Source organism: Myxine glutinosa, chromosome 2 (assembly GCF_964187855.1).
Source record: "Myxine glutinosa chromosome 2, kmMyxGlut1.1, whole genome shotgun sequence".
In the NCBI taxonomy this organism is placed as follows: domain Eukaryota; kingdom Metazoa; phylum Chordata; class Myxini; order Myxiniformes; family Myxinidae; genus Myxine; species Myxine glutinosa.
Window position 1 is genome coordinate 242,469,281 of NC_136262.1, and position 15,005 is coordinate 242,484,285.

Here is a 15,005-nt window from a genome sequence, read left to right on the forward strand (position 1 = left end):
CTGTCAGTCATGATCTTTCTTGGGCAAAGCACATTTCAATGTTGGCTTCCAAAGCCGGCCACTGATTGGGGCATCCTCCGTCATATAAAGTCCTTCCTTGGCACACCTGAACTCCTATCCACCTACAAGGCCTTCATACATAGCTTGATTGAATACTGCTCTCCTGCCTCGCATATTTATTAGCTTGATACCATGGAAACCAAGGCCTTCAAGATCATTGGAATCTCCCGTTGAGTGAAATCTCTCTGAAGCTGAGTCTATGGGCTTATCACTTTGCCATCGCAGACAGTTCGGTGGTCTCTCTTTATTCTACCGCCTCCTTTCTGGTCTTGCACCCTCTGCTCTTTCTGTGCTTTAGTCCCACCCAGGTGTCTGCAATGCTCACACAGTCCACCCTGAACCCTCTTCTGGTGAAATACCTAAATCCAGGATCACTGCTCACCGATGCTCATTTGTTCCTCTTTTTTTCCCCCCACCTCTGGAATGAACTTCCACATCCTCTTCAATCTCATTCTTCCCTCCAGATTTTTAAGACAGCTGTTCACGCCCATCTCGGAATGTCCCCAATCCAAAAGCTTGATCTTTTCTAACCCCATAATCCACCCCAAATCCACCTCCTTCAAATTCCCTCTTTTCTTTCCTGAAAGTCCTTGTAGTGTCCATCTTATTTATTCCGTGTACCCTGCACCAGACCTCTCTTCCACAGATCTCCCGATGTCCCTCTTCCCTACTGTTTTTGTGGCTCCATCTCTCTCCCCTCTCATCTCCCACTCCCTTATATGTTTTATGTGTTAGCTCTTACACAAGTCTCAACTTGGTATAAAAAATAAAAAAATAAAAAATATCACTTCAAGCGAATTCCATAACTTTGGTCCAGTATAAATAATAGTTTTGTTTGCAAAGGAAGTTTTTGTTTGTAAATGGTACATAGCTTGTCTCGTTGGGTAATTATGAATGCAATCACGCAAAACGGACGTGTTCACGTGAAGCATGAGCCTGTAATGCTGTCTCCATCAGCGAATTGTAGCTAAAGATGTAACTTAATGAATTTCTCTAAACTGAGGTTTCTTCCATTGCTCCGTAGTATGTGTGAATTTTAGTCGATGTTTTACTGAGAATTGCCTTGCTCTCCCTCCAACTCTCCCTGCTTGCGGTCTCTGCTGTGCACTGCAGTGTGTATGTGGGGCAGGAATCCGATGCCTTGGGCCCAAGCGATGCTACTCGGGGAGCAAGTTGTCTTCAGGGTAGGTACATGTAAGGAACTTGCAGGGCTTATGTGTTTGATATGATTAATCAAAAAACAAAAAATACTCTTTTTGACAAAGTACTTGCTCACTATTGTGCCGACATTTCAGCTTCCTAGCTCGAAGGATGGCTGAGATATCGCCCGGACAAACAAGAAAACAACCAGAGTGAAAACTGAGTACTCCCTTTCAGCATGCGTCACTGCCGAGCCCCCTTCGGTGCCCGGCAATGACGTTATGCAGCGCCTGGAGATGGCATAGGAAAGGTGCGGTGTACAAAAAAAAAATATATATATATATATACTGTATATCAAATACTGTAATATATACTGTATATCATGGTATCAAATACTGTATATATATATATATATATATATATATATATATCTTTATCAGACATTCTTCAAGACCAGTTCTGCAGGAAGAAAAGATGTGCAGTAACTTGCAGACCATAAACATTTTTCATACATCTGCATTTTTATTACACCTGCATCCTAATGCAGGAAAACATTTACTTCTTTAAATTTGGAATAGTTTGCTTGTTTTTGGCACGACCGTGCAAAGCTAGTGCACTTAGCTTTGAGCTGTCCCGAACCGACGATAAACCGACTGACTGGTCCCAAGGTGTCCTTCGGATGGACGTTAGGCTGGGTGTCCTGCCTACCAGCTTCAGCAGATCATCGTTAAATGTAATATTGCACAGATGGGAAAAATTTTTTTGCAGATTTTAACAGTGTGGAATATTTGAGAGTTGGGTCCACAGTATTTTGCATTGGGTCTATCGTTGCGCTTGGACTTGATAGCAAAAACTCGGTTTCGGATACAGCTTGGTAATTTTGGCAAAAATATACTGGGTCCCGGATCTGCTTAAAACTCAGATAAGTACCGTATGTTTTGGAGCAGAAGTCGATACTTTTTTCCCGGAAGTTTGTGCTTCGGCTTGTATTCAGAATTTACTTTTCTCTGGTTTAAGACTTTGAATTGTATGAATTTTAAAAATCTACAAAGTGTGATATTCTTTGAAATAAATTGTATAATTGTTAAATTGTATAACAGATCAATAAAGCACACAAATGGACAATTAATTGTTACAGTTACAGGGGTCCTCACTAAAATGCAAGGCCGAGATTGCTTGTCGGGACAGGAGAGGTGCGGTTGTGGAGTTGTCGGGGTTACAGGGAGGGTCGAGGCATGCCGTCATGTCTCGGACGGACTGCTCAAATAATATGTGAGCTGGGTAGGCAAAGCGGAGGTAAGACTGGAGCGATTGTGGTGCTCCCCTCGCCCTAATCGGGCTTTCGGATGAGTCGCATGGTGAATCTGGAATCGAGGAATATCCGATCGAGCGGAGAAGTCGTCACCGAGCTGCGAGATGGTGCAATCAGAGCACAGGGATTTCAGATCAGAGCACGATTATTTGTATGAAACAAATCTTGTGTTGAGAAGAAATAGTGCTTAAAAATGATGCACACTGTACTTTACAGAAATTATGAATTGTCTGAAACGTTTGCCGATTGTGCGAGCAATTAAACGTTAATCCGCTCACTGACATCCGCTCACTGTGCGATATTATCCAATCGATATGTGAGTATTGAATCATTCAATCAATACTGCATGACATCATCGCCGGGCACCAAAGGGGGCTTGGCAATGAGGCAACGCTGAAAGGGAGTACTCCGTTTTCACTCTGGTTGTTTGTTTGCTTTCTTGTTTGCTTTCTTGTTTGTTTGTTTTCTTGTTTGTCCGGGTGATATCTCAACCATCATTTGAGCTAGGAAGCTGAAATTTGGGCACAATAGTGAGGAAGTACTTTGTCAAAAACAGTATTTTTTGTTTTTTGATTAATCAATTAATTGATGAGTTACTTAATTATTATCGATTAATGAAGTACTTATATATTTCCTTTGTCTTCAGGGCATTATCTCAGGCACCTTTTGAGTTAGGAAGCTGATATTTGGACATGACAATGACCAAGTGATTTGGCTGTAAAGGCTACTTTTGAGTTGTTGATAATCAATTAATCGATTAATTATTTAATTATTCGATTAATAATAATAATAATAATAATGCATTTATTTTATATAGCGCTTTTCAGGAAGCCCAAAGACGCTTTGATTAATGACTTTATCTTTTTTTTTAAGTTACAGATTCGCATGAAATGGTGGTAGTTTATGTATTATATTAGCCAATTGATTAATTATTTAATTTTTTATGATTATTATATATATTTATTTTCATTATTAAGCATTTATTTATTTTCTTTCTCATCTGGGCAATATCTCAGGCACCTTTTGAGCTAGGAAGCTGATATTTGGACACGACAGTGACCGTGATTGGGCTGTAATGGGTATTTTTAATTTATTGATTAATCAATTAATCGATTAATGACTTAATTATTTTTTTGAAAGTTACATATTCGGATGAAATGATGGTGGTTTATGTGTTCTATTTGCCAATTGATTAATTATTTATTTTTTTACGATTATTATTTATTTATTTTCTTTCTCATCTGGGCTCCATTCAATGTACAATGTGTGCTGAGTGGGTTCATCAAAAATGTAGTGGTCTGAGAGGGTCATTAACCAATGTGGCAGCTACATTCAAGTGTAAGGTGTGCACAGAGGGAGCTGCAGATGGAGGAAATGTTGAGTTGGATCTTGGAGACGGCATGAAGCGAGAAGGTGTGAAAACATTTTGCTACCTAGGAGACATGCTGAATGGAGAAGGTGGATCAGACTCGGCAACTGTTGCTGGAATGAGATGTGCATGGAAGAAGTTTCGGGAACTGAGTGGCGTGCTGACGAGGAGGGGAGTGTCGTTGAAGCTGAAGGGAAAGGTGTATGCTGCATGTGTGAGAAGTGTTATGATTTATGGGAGCGAGACATGGGTAATGAACATAGAGCAGCAACAAAGGTTGGAAAGGGTGGAAATGCGAATGGTTCGGTGGATGTGTGGAGTATCGTTGAGAGAGAGCGGAAGACAAATGATGAATTGTGAAAGATGGTGGGAATAGAGCCTGTGATGGATGCTGTGAAGAGAAACAGGTTGAGATGGTTTCGTCATGTGTTGAGGAAGGATGAAAGTGACTGGTTGAGAAGAGTGATGGAAATTAATGTAGAAGGGAGTAGAGGACGGGGAAGACCGACAAAGACTTGGCTAAAGTTGGTGGAAGAAGAAATGCGGGCAAGGGGGTTAACAAGGGGAGATGTAGAAAATAGGGCAAAATGGAGAAGGTTGTCATGGGGCCGCAAGGCTAACCCCTGCTCTAGCAGGGAAAATGGCCTTAAAATGCATGTTGTTGTTGTTGTTTCTCATCTGGGCAATATCTCGGGCAACTTTTTGACCTGGGAAGCTGATATTTGGACAAGACAGTGACCAAGTGATGTGGCTATAAAGGATATTTTTGATTTATTGATTGATCAATTAATCGATTAATTATTTATTGCTTAATAAATTAATTATTTATGTTTTTTATTAATGACATTTAATTAAATTCCTAAAAGTTGCATCTTTGGACGAAGCACTAGTTATGCTATTAGCCAATTGATTAAGAAATTAAATATTTTATTATTATTATTTATTTTAATTACGCAATTAATCATTGTACACTTTTCCCTTCCAATACCGTCTCCATGTGCTGCACGGCGGCATCGACAGGCCGAGGCGCCCTGGCAATACTACGCGGATATTTTATTTATTTCTTAGGCATTGGGGCGGTGTACTTTGAATGTATCTGTGCTTGTTTTTTTGTTTGTTTTTTTGAAATTATTATTATTATTTTATATGACCGAAGCTTGTGGAAGCACTAGAATCAATTGCATGGGAGATACATGGCCTCAATCTAAAGTTTGAAATTTTTTTATTTCATTTTCCTTTTTTTTTTTTTCTTTTTTTTTTTGTATACTGAATCGAGGCTCGTGAAAGAGCTAACGTTTATTTCACAAACAAATCAACCAGACAAACAAAATATACAAAAAGAGGGAGCGGAAGAGAAGATGGGGAGAGAAGGGGAAGCACACAACCACAACATTTGAGAGCAGGGAGAAGTGTGGGAGGGAGAGGGCTTGGGGGCAGGAGGCATGGGAAGGGGAGGGGGGGGGGGGGGGGGAGAGGTATAAAACACAAGGGGACCGAAATTAGCGGGGGTAGAGAAGATCAAGGTTTTGGATGGGGGAGGATAAGAGATGGTGGTGAACAGCTGTTTTAAAGACCTGGAGGGTGGAGTGGGATTGAAGAGAGTGTGGGAGTTTGTTCCAGAGGTGGGAGAAAAGAGGAATGAAGGAGTGAAGGTGAGCAGAAAGTCTTGATTTTGGCAGTTTAACCATAAGAGGGTTGCAGGCAGATCTTGTGCGACCTGTAGGAATATTTGGGGGACAGAGCCCAGAGAGGGCTGGGGGGGCAAGGCCAGAGAGGAGTCGGTAGAAGACGGAAAGACCACCAACCTGCCTGCGGTGAATGAGTGAAAGGCCCTTGGAGTTAGCTTCATCGCGGGAGATTCCAATGATTCTGAACGCTTTGGTTTCAACAGCGTGAAGACGGGCTAGGTGTGAGGCAGGAGCAACAGACCAGAGGGGAGAGCAGTATTCCATAGAGCTGCGGATGAAAGCCTTGTATGTGGTGAGGAGCTCAGGTGTGCCAAGGAAGGACTTCACACGACGGAGGATGCCCAGTCGGCGACTGGCTTTGGAGGCCAGATTTGAAATGTGGTTTTCCCAGGAAAGATCATGGCAAATAGTGAGACCCAAAAGCTTGAGTGACAGAACTTCTTGGAGAGGATTATTCAGAAAGTGGATGGGAGGGTTGTCCAGTCGGTCTTTTCGGAGAGACATCGTAAGAGTGTGAGATTTGTCAGGATTGAAAGACATGTTCCACTTGTTTGCCCAGTCTGTGATTTTGTCCAGGTCTGCAGAGAGTGAGGAGGCTGCAGACTGCCGATCTGAGGGATGAGGAATGGAGCGACAGAGAGTAGAGTCGTCAGCAAAGAGATAGAGAGGATTTTCAAGAGAGTCAGAGAGATCATTGATGAAGACCAGAAAAAGCACAGGGCCCAGAACACTACCTTGGGGAACTCCAGCCTGAACAGGAAGAGGAGATGAGAGAAACCCATTCAGGGCCACACGTTGACTATGACCAGAGAGGAAGTCCACCAGCCATGCATGGAGATTTCCATGGATACCAAAGGAGTGGAGTTTGGTGAGCAGAGCAGGGTGCCAGACCGTATCGAAGGCACGTGAAATGTCAAGGGAGACAGCTCTAATTTCCTGTTTGGCGTTGAGGACCTCCATCCGTTGTTGAGAAAGCAGAAGCAGCATGTCCAGAGTAGAGTGACCAGGTCTGAAACCAAATTGATGATCAGAGATCAAGCCATTGGAGAAGAGGAAAGATTTGAGCCTCGAGTTCACCTGGAACGAAGTTCAAGGGAGTTTATGCGATATATATTTTCAAATATACAGAATCAAGGCTCATGTAAGAGCTAACTCATTGAACATTAAAAGATGCACAGACACATAAAAGATGCGATGAAGGGAGCGGGAGACGAGGGGGAGAGAGAGAGAGAGAAGTACACAAGCACAACAACAGAAGAGAACACGGACTTCGGTAGATCTGTGGAAGTGCACTGCAGTATATGGGAGGGTTGGGAGGGTTGCATATGGGAGGGAGGGAAAGTATATGGGAGGGTTGTCCAGTCGGTAGATCTGCTGGGGGAGGAGGGAGAGGTACACGGTATGAAGCACATTAACAATTTCAGGAAAGAAGTTGGGGATTTAAAGAGGCGGATTTGGGGTGTTTTATCGAGGGTAGAAAAGATCAAGGTTTTGGATGGGGGAAGATAAGAGATGGTGGTGAACAGCTGTTTTAAAGACCTGGAGGGAGGAGAGAGATTGAAGAGAGTGAGAGTATGGGAGTTTGTTCCAGAGGTGGGAGAAAAGAGGAATGAAGGAGTGAAAGTGAGCAGACAGTCTTGATTTTGGCAGTTTCACCAGAAGAGGTTTGCTGGCAGATCTTGTGTGTCTTGCAGGAATATTCGGGGGACAGAGCACAGACAGAGCTGGGGGCGCAAGGCCGGAGAGGAGCCGATAGAAGACAGAAAGACCACCTACCTCCCTGCGGTGAGAGAGGGAGAGAGAAAGGCCCTCAGAATCAGTTTCATTGCGGGAGATTCCAATGTTTCTAAATGCTTTGGTTTCAACCACGTGAAGCCGAGCTAGGTGTGAGGCAGGAGCACTAGCCCAGAGGGGAAAGCAGTATTCCATTGAGCTGCGGATGAAAACTTTTGTATGTGGTGAGGAGCTCAGAAGTGCCCAAAAAGGACTTCGCACAACGGAGGATGCCCAGTTGGCGACTGGCTTTGGAGGGCAGCTTGGAAATGTGGTTTTCCCAGGAAAGATCATGGCAGATAGCGAGACCCAAAAGCTTGAGTGACAGAACTTCTTAGAGAGGATTGTTCGGAAAGTTGATGGGAGGGTTGTCCAGACAATCTTTTCCGAGAGACGTAGTAAGAGTGTGAGATTTGCCAGGATTGAAAGACATGTTCCACTTGTTTGACCAGTTTGTGATTTTGTCCAGGTCTGCAGAGAGTGAAGAGGCTGCAGTCTGCCGATCTGAGGGATGAGGTATGGAGCAGCAGAGAGTGGAGTCATCAGCAAAGAGATAGAAAGAATTTTCCATAGAGTTGGAAAGATCATTGATGAATACCAAAAAAGCATAGGGCTCAGAACACTGCCTTGCGGAACTCCAGCCTGAACAGGAAGGGGAGATGAGAGAAATCCATTCAGGGCCACACGTTGACTGCAACCGGAAAAGAAGTCCGCAAGCCATGCATGGAGATTTCCATGGATACCATAGGATGAGAGTTTGGTGAGCAGAGCGGCATGTCAGACCATATCGAAAGCATGAGATATGTCAAGGGAGACTGCTCTGATTTCCTGTTTGGCGTTTAGGACCTCCATCCATTGTTGAGACAGCAGAAGCAGCATGTCCAGAGTACTGTGACCTGGTCTGAATGCAAATTGATCCGAGATCCAGCCATTGGTGAAGAGGAAGAACTTAATATCAGAAGCGATGATGGATTCCATGACCTTGCTGATGATTGGGAGCAGGCTGATTGGTCTGCAGTTGCAAGGATCTGATTTTGCACCTTTTTTGTGCAAAGCGGTAATGTTGGCTGATTTCCAAACAGATGGTAGATGACCTTGAGCAAAAGAGAGGGTGAAGAGAACAGAGAGAGGGTGTGAAAGAGCTACAGAGCAGGATTTTAGGACCCATGGGCTGATGTATTCTGGTCCAGTTGCAGAATCAGAATCAAGGTTTGATAGAAACTTCTCCACCTTGTCAGGATAGAAGGACACAGAGTCCAGGAGCAGCTTGGTTCGACTAGGTAAGGTGGGTAGAGAGAGATATGGGTTTGGGACACAGGATTTTGAGGCAAATACAGAGTTGAGGCATTCAGCTTTTTCACGTGCGGGGTCAGCTTTTTTTAATTTTTTTTTTTTTTGTATACGGGATTGAGGCTCGTGAAAGAGCTAACATTTATCACACAAAAAAATCAAACAAACACATAAAACATATAATAAGGGGAGCGGTAGACAAGATGGGGAGAGAAGGAGAAGCACACAAGTACAACATTTGAGAGCATGGACATCGGGAGATCTGTGGGCGGGAGAGGGCTTGGGGGGAGGGGGAAGGGGGAGGGGTGGGAGAGGTATAAAACACATGGACACTGCTAGGACTTCCAGGAAAGAAGTTGGTATTTCAAAGTGGATCTGGGGTGAAATTAGCGGGGGTAGAAAAGATCAAGGTTTTGGATGGGGGAAGATAAGAGATGGTGGTGAACAGCTGTTTTAAAGACCCGGAGGGAGGAGTGGGATTGAAGAGAGTGAGGGAGTTTGTTTCAGAGGTGGGAGAAGAGAGGAATGAAGGAGTGAAGGTGAGCAGAGAGTCTTGATTTTGGCAGTTTAACCATAAGAGGGTTGCTGGCAGATCTTGTGCGACCTGTAGGAATATTTGGGGGACAGAGCCCAGAGAGAACTGGGGGAGCAAGGCCGGAGAGGAGTCGGTAGAAGATAGAAAGACCACTAACCTGCCTGCGTTGAGTAAGTGAAAGGCCCTCGGAGTTAGCTTCATCGCGGGAGATTCCAATGATGCTGAAAGCTTTGGTTTCAACAGCGTGAAGCCTAGCTAGGTGTGAGGCAGGAGCACCAGCCCAGAGGGGAGAACAGTATTCCATTGAGCTGCGGATGAAAGCCTTGTATGTGCTGAGGAGCTCAGGTGTGCCAAGGAAGGACTTCGCACGACGGAGGATGCCCAGTTGGCGACTGGCTTTGGAGGCCAGTTTGTAAATGTGGTTTTCCCAGGAAAGATCATGGCAGAGTGAGACCCAAAAGCTTGAGTGACAGAACTTCTTGGAGAGGATTGTTCAGAAAGTATATGGGAGGGTTGTCCAGTCGGTCTTTTCGGAGAGACGTCGTAAAAGTGTGAGATTTGTCAGGATCTCACACATATAGCTGTGTAGATGTTTGGGGTTAGGGAGGGGATGGAAGATCACCAGAAATAGATTTGACACCAGAAATACAATGGAAGATCACCAGAAATAGATTTAACACCAGAAATAGATTTGACCAGATGCCACCAGGATTTGGAAGAGGGAGACCGGTTTGAGAGTTCAGTCTTGAGAGTTGAGAGATAGTGTTTCCTGGCTCTCCTGAGGGTAGACACACACTTGTTCCAGGCTTTGTGAAAGGAACTGAGATTGCCTTCAGTTGGATTAGCCTTCCAAGAGGAACAGGCAAGTTGTTTTATGGCAACTGCCTCACCACAAGATTCTGTGTACCATGGATGGGAGGAAGGGTATTGAGAACTGAAGACGAGATCGGATAAATTTGTGCATGAGAGAGAGCAGTTTGCTTTGGAAGAATTCCCAGGATGAGTTGATGTCAGCGGCAGTGGAGATGGGAGACCAGTCCGGGTGATTGATGGCTGCCTGAAGACTGTGCCAGTCGGCTTGAGTGAAATGCCAGACTCGTCGACACTGAGGAGGCTCTTTGAGAATGGCCAGAGAGATATCCACTTTAACAAGCACATGATCAGATGAACCGATTGGAGCAGAAGAAGAACAGCAGATATTTGCAGGGAAGTTAGTCATAACCAAGTCAAGAAGAGATTATGTACCGTTGACTGAGATCCGGGTCGGGAAATTGACATATTGTGTCAGTTCCAATGAGTCGCAGAAGTCCTTTGCTGAGGTACCATGGCTGGTGCGAGAGGTACCCACACCCAGCCAGCTGGCATGACAGTTAAAGTCGCCACATATGAGGAAGAGAGAGTTTGGGTGAGTTGATAGAAGTTGGTCCATGTTGTCAGACAGCGAAATGTAAATGGAGTCATCACTGTTTGGTGGACGGTACAGAACACATACGAACAAAAGGTGGGAGCGGAGGGGAAGCCATAACCAGAGGTACTCTTGGGGGTAAGGTGGAGAGGGCAGTGCAGGGAGGGTGAGGAAGAGAGTTTTTGAGAAAAAAAAATTGCAACCCCGCCACCAGGATAAGGCTCAGGTCTATCATAACGGAGGAGGGAGTAACCAGGAAGAGAAATTAAGGAATCGGAGACATCTTGAAGGAGGAAAGTTTCTGTTAAGCAGATTGAGTCTGGTTTGTCTGAAGCAACCTGTATGGAGAGATCAGTTAGGTTTGAGTGATGGCCCTGGATGTTTGAGTTCCATACCGTCAAGGAAGAGGGAGCGGGAGCATCAAATACAGTACAGGGGAGCGGAGAGTTATGGAAAGATGATGTGTCGAGGGGGAGGTAGGGAGAGCTGTTGACAGTGTGTCGGAGATTGCAGGAAAGCTCGGAGAAGGGAAAGGATGAGGAGGACAAATGGTTTGATGGTGTTGGGATGAGGCACAGTGAGGTGTTGTTTGAGGGGCGGCAGAGTGAAGTTGAAGGTTGGAGGATGTGGAGGTATGAGTTGGAAGGGAGAGGAAGTGGGGAGGAGGCAGCTTTGTGGAGGAGTTAAGAGGAAACTTTGAGGAGGAGGGGTGAGAGGGGAGAATTGAAGAAAATGGTGAGGCGGGAGTTTTGAAGGGATGGGGTGAGGTGGAAAATTTGAGGGGGAGTGGTGAGGAGCTAGATGTGAGGGGGGGGGGGGGGGGGGGAATTTGAGGGTGAGTTGGGAGTTTTGAAGGAGAGAGGTGAGGGGAGAGATTTTGAGGAGGAGGGGTGAGGGGGGAAATTTGAAAGTTTTGAATGATTAAAGAAAATCTAACATTTGTTACAGACTGGGTTTCTTGAAATATTCAAATCAGAATTATTTTTTTTGCGATGGAAGGATTTAATCAGCAAATTGATTGCAGCCGTTTGAACAGGAGGAAAAAAAGCGAGTTGTAGTATACAAAGGAATACAACATGGCAGGGTGGAGTTTTAACATTTTAAAAGCAAAACCACCGGTTGACCACGTGGACACGGGCGGGTGAGGGAAGAACATGTGGACACGGGCGGGGGAGGGAAGAACACATGGACACGGGCGGGGGAGGGAAGAACACTTGGACACGGGCGGGGGAGGGAAGAACACATGGACACGGGCGGGGGAGGGAATAACACGTGGATACGGGCGGGGGAGGTAAGAACACTTGGACACGGGCGGGGGAGGGAAGAACACTTGGACACGGGTGGGGGAGGGAATAACACGTGGAAACGGGTGGGAAGAACACAAGGAGAGAAGGTCATTATTGTTATTATAATTTTTTTTAAATTTTTGTATTTAAGACATCAAAAGGTAGGGGGTGAAAAAAAAATCCAGAGAGAGATCGAACGTGGATAACAAAAGACCATACGACGGGACTGGGCAGGCCTCGAGGCTAACCAGGCCCCAAAAACACGAACGACCAAACAGACTGTCTAATACACAATTGTGCACGAAATGCAAATCACGATCGAACCAGAAACACAGTAGACACAAACACAGCAAAACAAAAGACTTCACTTTGAGAAAAAAACAACTCAACTTTGATCGATGAGGACGAGCTCAGATGACACACAACCTCACCTGGGGAACCGGAAACGGAAGTGACGGAAGTGGCTCTGCTTGGAAGTGCACCTTGCCGAGTTTGAGTTCGGTTGCAGCACTCGTCTATTAAATGAGGGTGTTTCTCCACGTATAGTGGAGTATCTGAGACAGGATAAGGGCCCTACATTTTGTTTGTTCCACCAAGGAGAGTAAAAGCAACCACCATGTAAATATCATTGTGTATGCAAATACCCTCATCAATTCTAGGGTAAATTTTGTTTCTTCCACCAAGGAGAGTAAAAGCAACCACCATGCAAATATCATTCTGTGTATGGAAATACTCTCATCAATTCATTCCTGGTGGTTGCTCAATATGCTCCTCAAAGACGCTGGAGTTTTGGAGTTTTCTACATTCCTTCAAAGAGTATTTTGATTTGAGGGACTCGCTGTTCTTTTGAAGTGCGGTTGAGTGAAACGGTTGCTATGTGCTCAACCTCGACGATCTGTTCCAGTTCGACAGCCATAAAGGTCATCGGTGGCAGCATGCTGTTTATGGGCGGGGGTGTTGGCGGTACCATGCTCTATGCCACGTGGGACCCCAAGTTTCGAACAAAAGTGGAAAGCACTGTTCCATATTCAAACTGGATATTTGATGCAGTACTGGGACCCACTCAACCTAACAAGCCGGTGAGTGCTTCTCTTTGACTGCTTACTGGTCATGTACAACGGGCTGTATTGGTGAACAGAAATTCCTCCAAGGCCTTAACAGGGCAGGTGTTAGTTTTTAAATTATTTGTTGAAACAAAAGTTAACGTCATCTTATTTCTAATGCATAAGTTGTACTGTGGGGAAAGGGTTCTGCAAGTGTTTTCTTTTTGTCTTTTCTTTTTCAGATCAATGATTTCAAGCCAATTAATTTTGCCAGGACAAAGGATGTGTCTACATCTGATGAAGGTTACTACTCTTTCTTCCTTAAATTCAATTTGAGAGCTATATGTAGAATGAGTTGTTTTTTGCTCATTATTCATCAAAAAGGTAGCTCTACACTTTTGGACGCAGCCTCGGTGTTGCCGAATAAATTTAATTGCAGAAAATGCAATGGGTAGTTTGCCATTGCTTTCCCAACAGTAATCTTGGCAGGAAGTTGGAGCTTGGCTAGCATGCAATTATGCCCTCCTATTTTACCAATATCGGACGGGTTTGCGCTCCGACACAGGATACTTGACTGAAAGTGGCAGCAATTTGAAATTTAAGGGTTACAGCAATGCCACAACCTGCCTACTCTTTGTGAAGGAAACCATGGGATTTTAAACTTCTACCACCAACCAGTGCTGGCAGATTGGTCCACCAGCTTCACGTCCATCTGGTTTTGCCATTTAATGGAGCAATATAATTTCGTCTTTGTGCCTGAAAACCTATTTTCTAATGGAATCTGAGAGGCTCTGCTTGCATCTAAATACAATTTTATATTGTGCCATTCGTTGACTCCAAATTCTTTCCTCTGTCAAAGAATTTACGCAGCCAACCAGTTACCCCAGTGGTAAGACGTGGCTGTTTCCATGGAGAAGTTCCTAGGAAGTTGTTTCTGCGACTTAATGGTGCTATTTTATTTTAAAGGAACTGAACTTAAACATTCAATAATAAATTAGATCGTGTTTTTTTCACTTTAATTTCACTTAATTTGGTTTGCAAAGTTTGGACTTGCTGAAGGGCTATAACATAGGACAGAGCAGTGAGAAGAGAGTGGGAGAAACACACAGCTACAGCAGGGTAGAAAAACATTTAGAGGGAAAATGAATGGGGTGAATAATGAGAGCAATGGGTGGGGTGAGGGAGGAGGACACAGGGTGAACAAGCTGGATGCCAGCTCAAACAGCAAGAAGGGGCTGAAAGAAGAGGAGGGGAAAATGATAACCTGGGAGAAAACGTGATAACCTGGAAATGAAGGGGTAGGATTTGAAACGAGGGTAGAAAAGATAAGATGAGTATGGATGAGAGACTCCGAGGAGTTGGTGAAGATTGAGGAGGTTGGTTATACAGTTAGGGGATGGGGAGGGGGGGGGGGCGGGGGAGGAAAGAGAATGGAGGTGAGCATTCAGCCTTGATTTTGGGAGTTTCACCAGGATTGGGGTACTGGCATATCGCAATGCGCCTGGTAGAAATTTGAGGGAGGGATGAGAAGGGTGGTTATGACGATAATGGAAAGGACAAACGCTGCAAGGTCAGAAAAGATGTGGTAGAAGACGGAGAGGCCACCAACCTATTTCCAATGCAGGAGAAAGAAGCCCAAAGATTCAGCTTTATTGTGGGAGATTCAAATTATTTTGAGGGCTTTGGTCTCCACAGCATGAAAATGTGAAATGTGTGTCGGGAGTTCTATCCCACAGGGGAGAGCAATACTCTATCGAGCTGCAGGTGAAGGCATTGCAAGTTGTTAGGTCAGGTTTGCCAAGGAAAGACTGCATAACGGAGATTGGACAACTTTGATATGTGGTATGCAGAAGAGATTGTGGCTGACAGAGAGGCCCAAAAGTTTGAAGGACTGATCTTCTTTCAGAGATTTGTTAAGAAAGTAGATTGGAGGGTTCACCAGATGATCCTTTCAGAGAGACACAGTGAGAGTGTAAGATTATTCGGGGTTGAAACACTTCCAAGTGTTGGAGCAGCTCTTGAATCTATCAGCCTGCAGAGAAGGAAGAGGCTGTTGTCTAACTACCTGAAGGATGAGGTATGCTACGGCACAGTGGAGTCAGCA

At 44.6% G+C, this 15,005-nt stretch overlaps 1 protein-coding gene across 2 annotated transcripts in view; it reads left to right on the forward strand.

Moving 5' to 3' along the window:
- Positions 1-15,005, forward strand: part of IMMT (inner membrane mitochondrial protein) — a 47,449-nt gene that overhangs the window by 3,213 nt on the left and 29,231 nt on the right. For both annotated transcript variants that reach the window (XM_068106003.2, XM_068106004.2), the window contains exons 2-4: positions 1,174-1,244; positions 12,763-12,937; positions 13,144-13,204. In XM_068106003.2, coding sequence (XP_067962104.2) covers positions 1,174-1,244; positions 12,763-12,937; positions 13,144-13,204 — 307 coding nt within the window. The remainder of the gene's footprint in view (positions 1-1,173; positions 1,245-12,762; positions 12,938-13,143; positions 13,205-15,005) is intronic.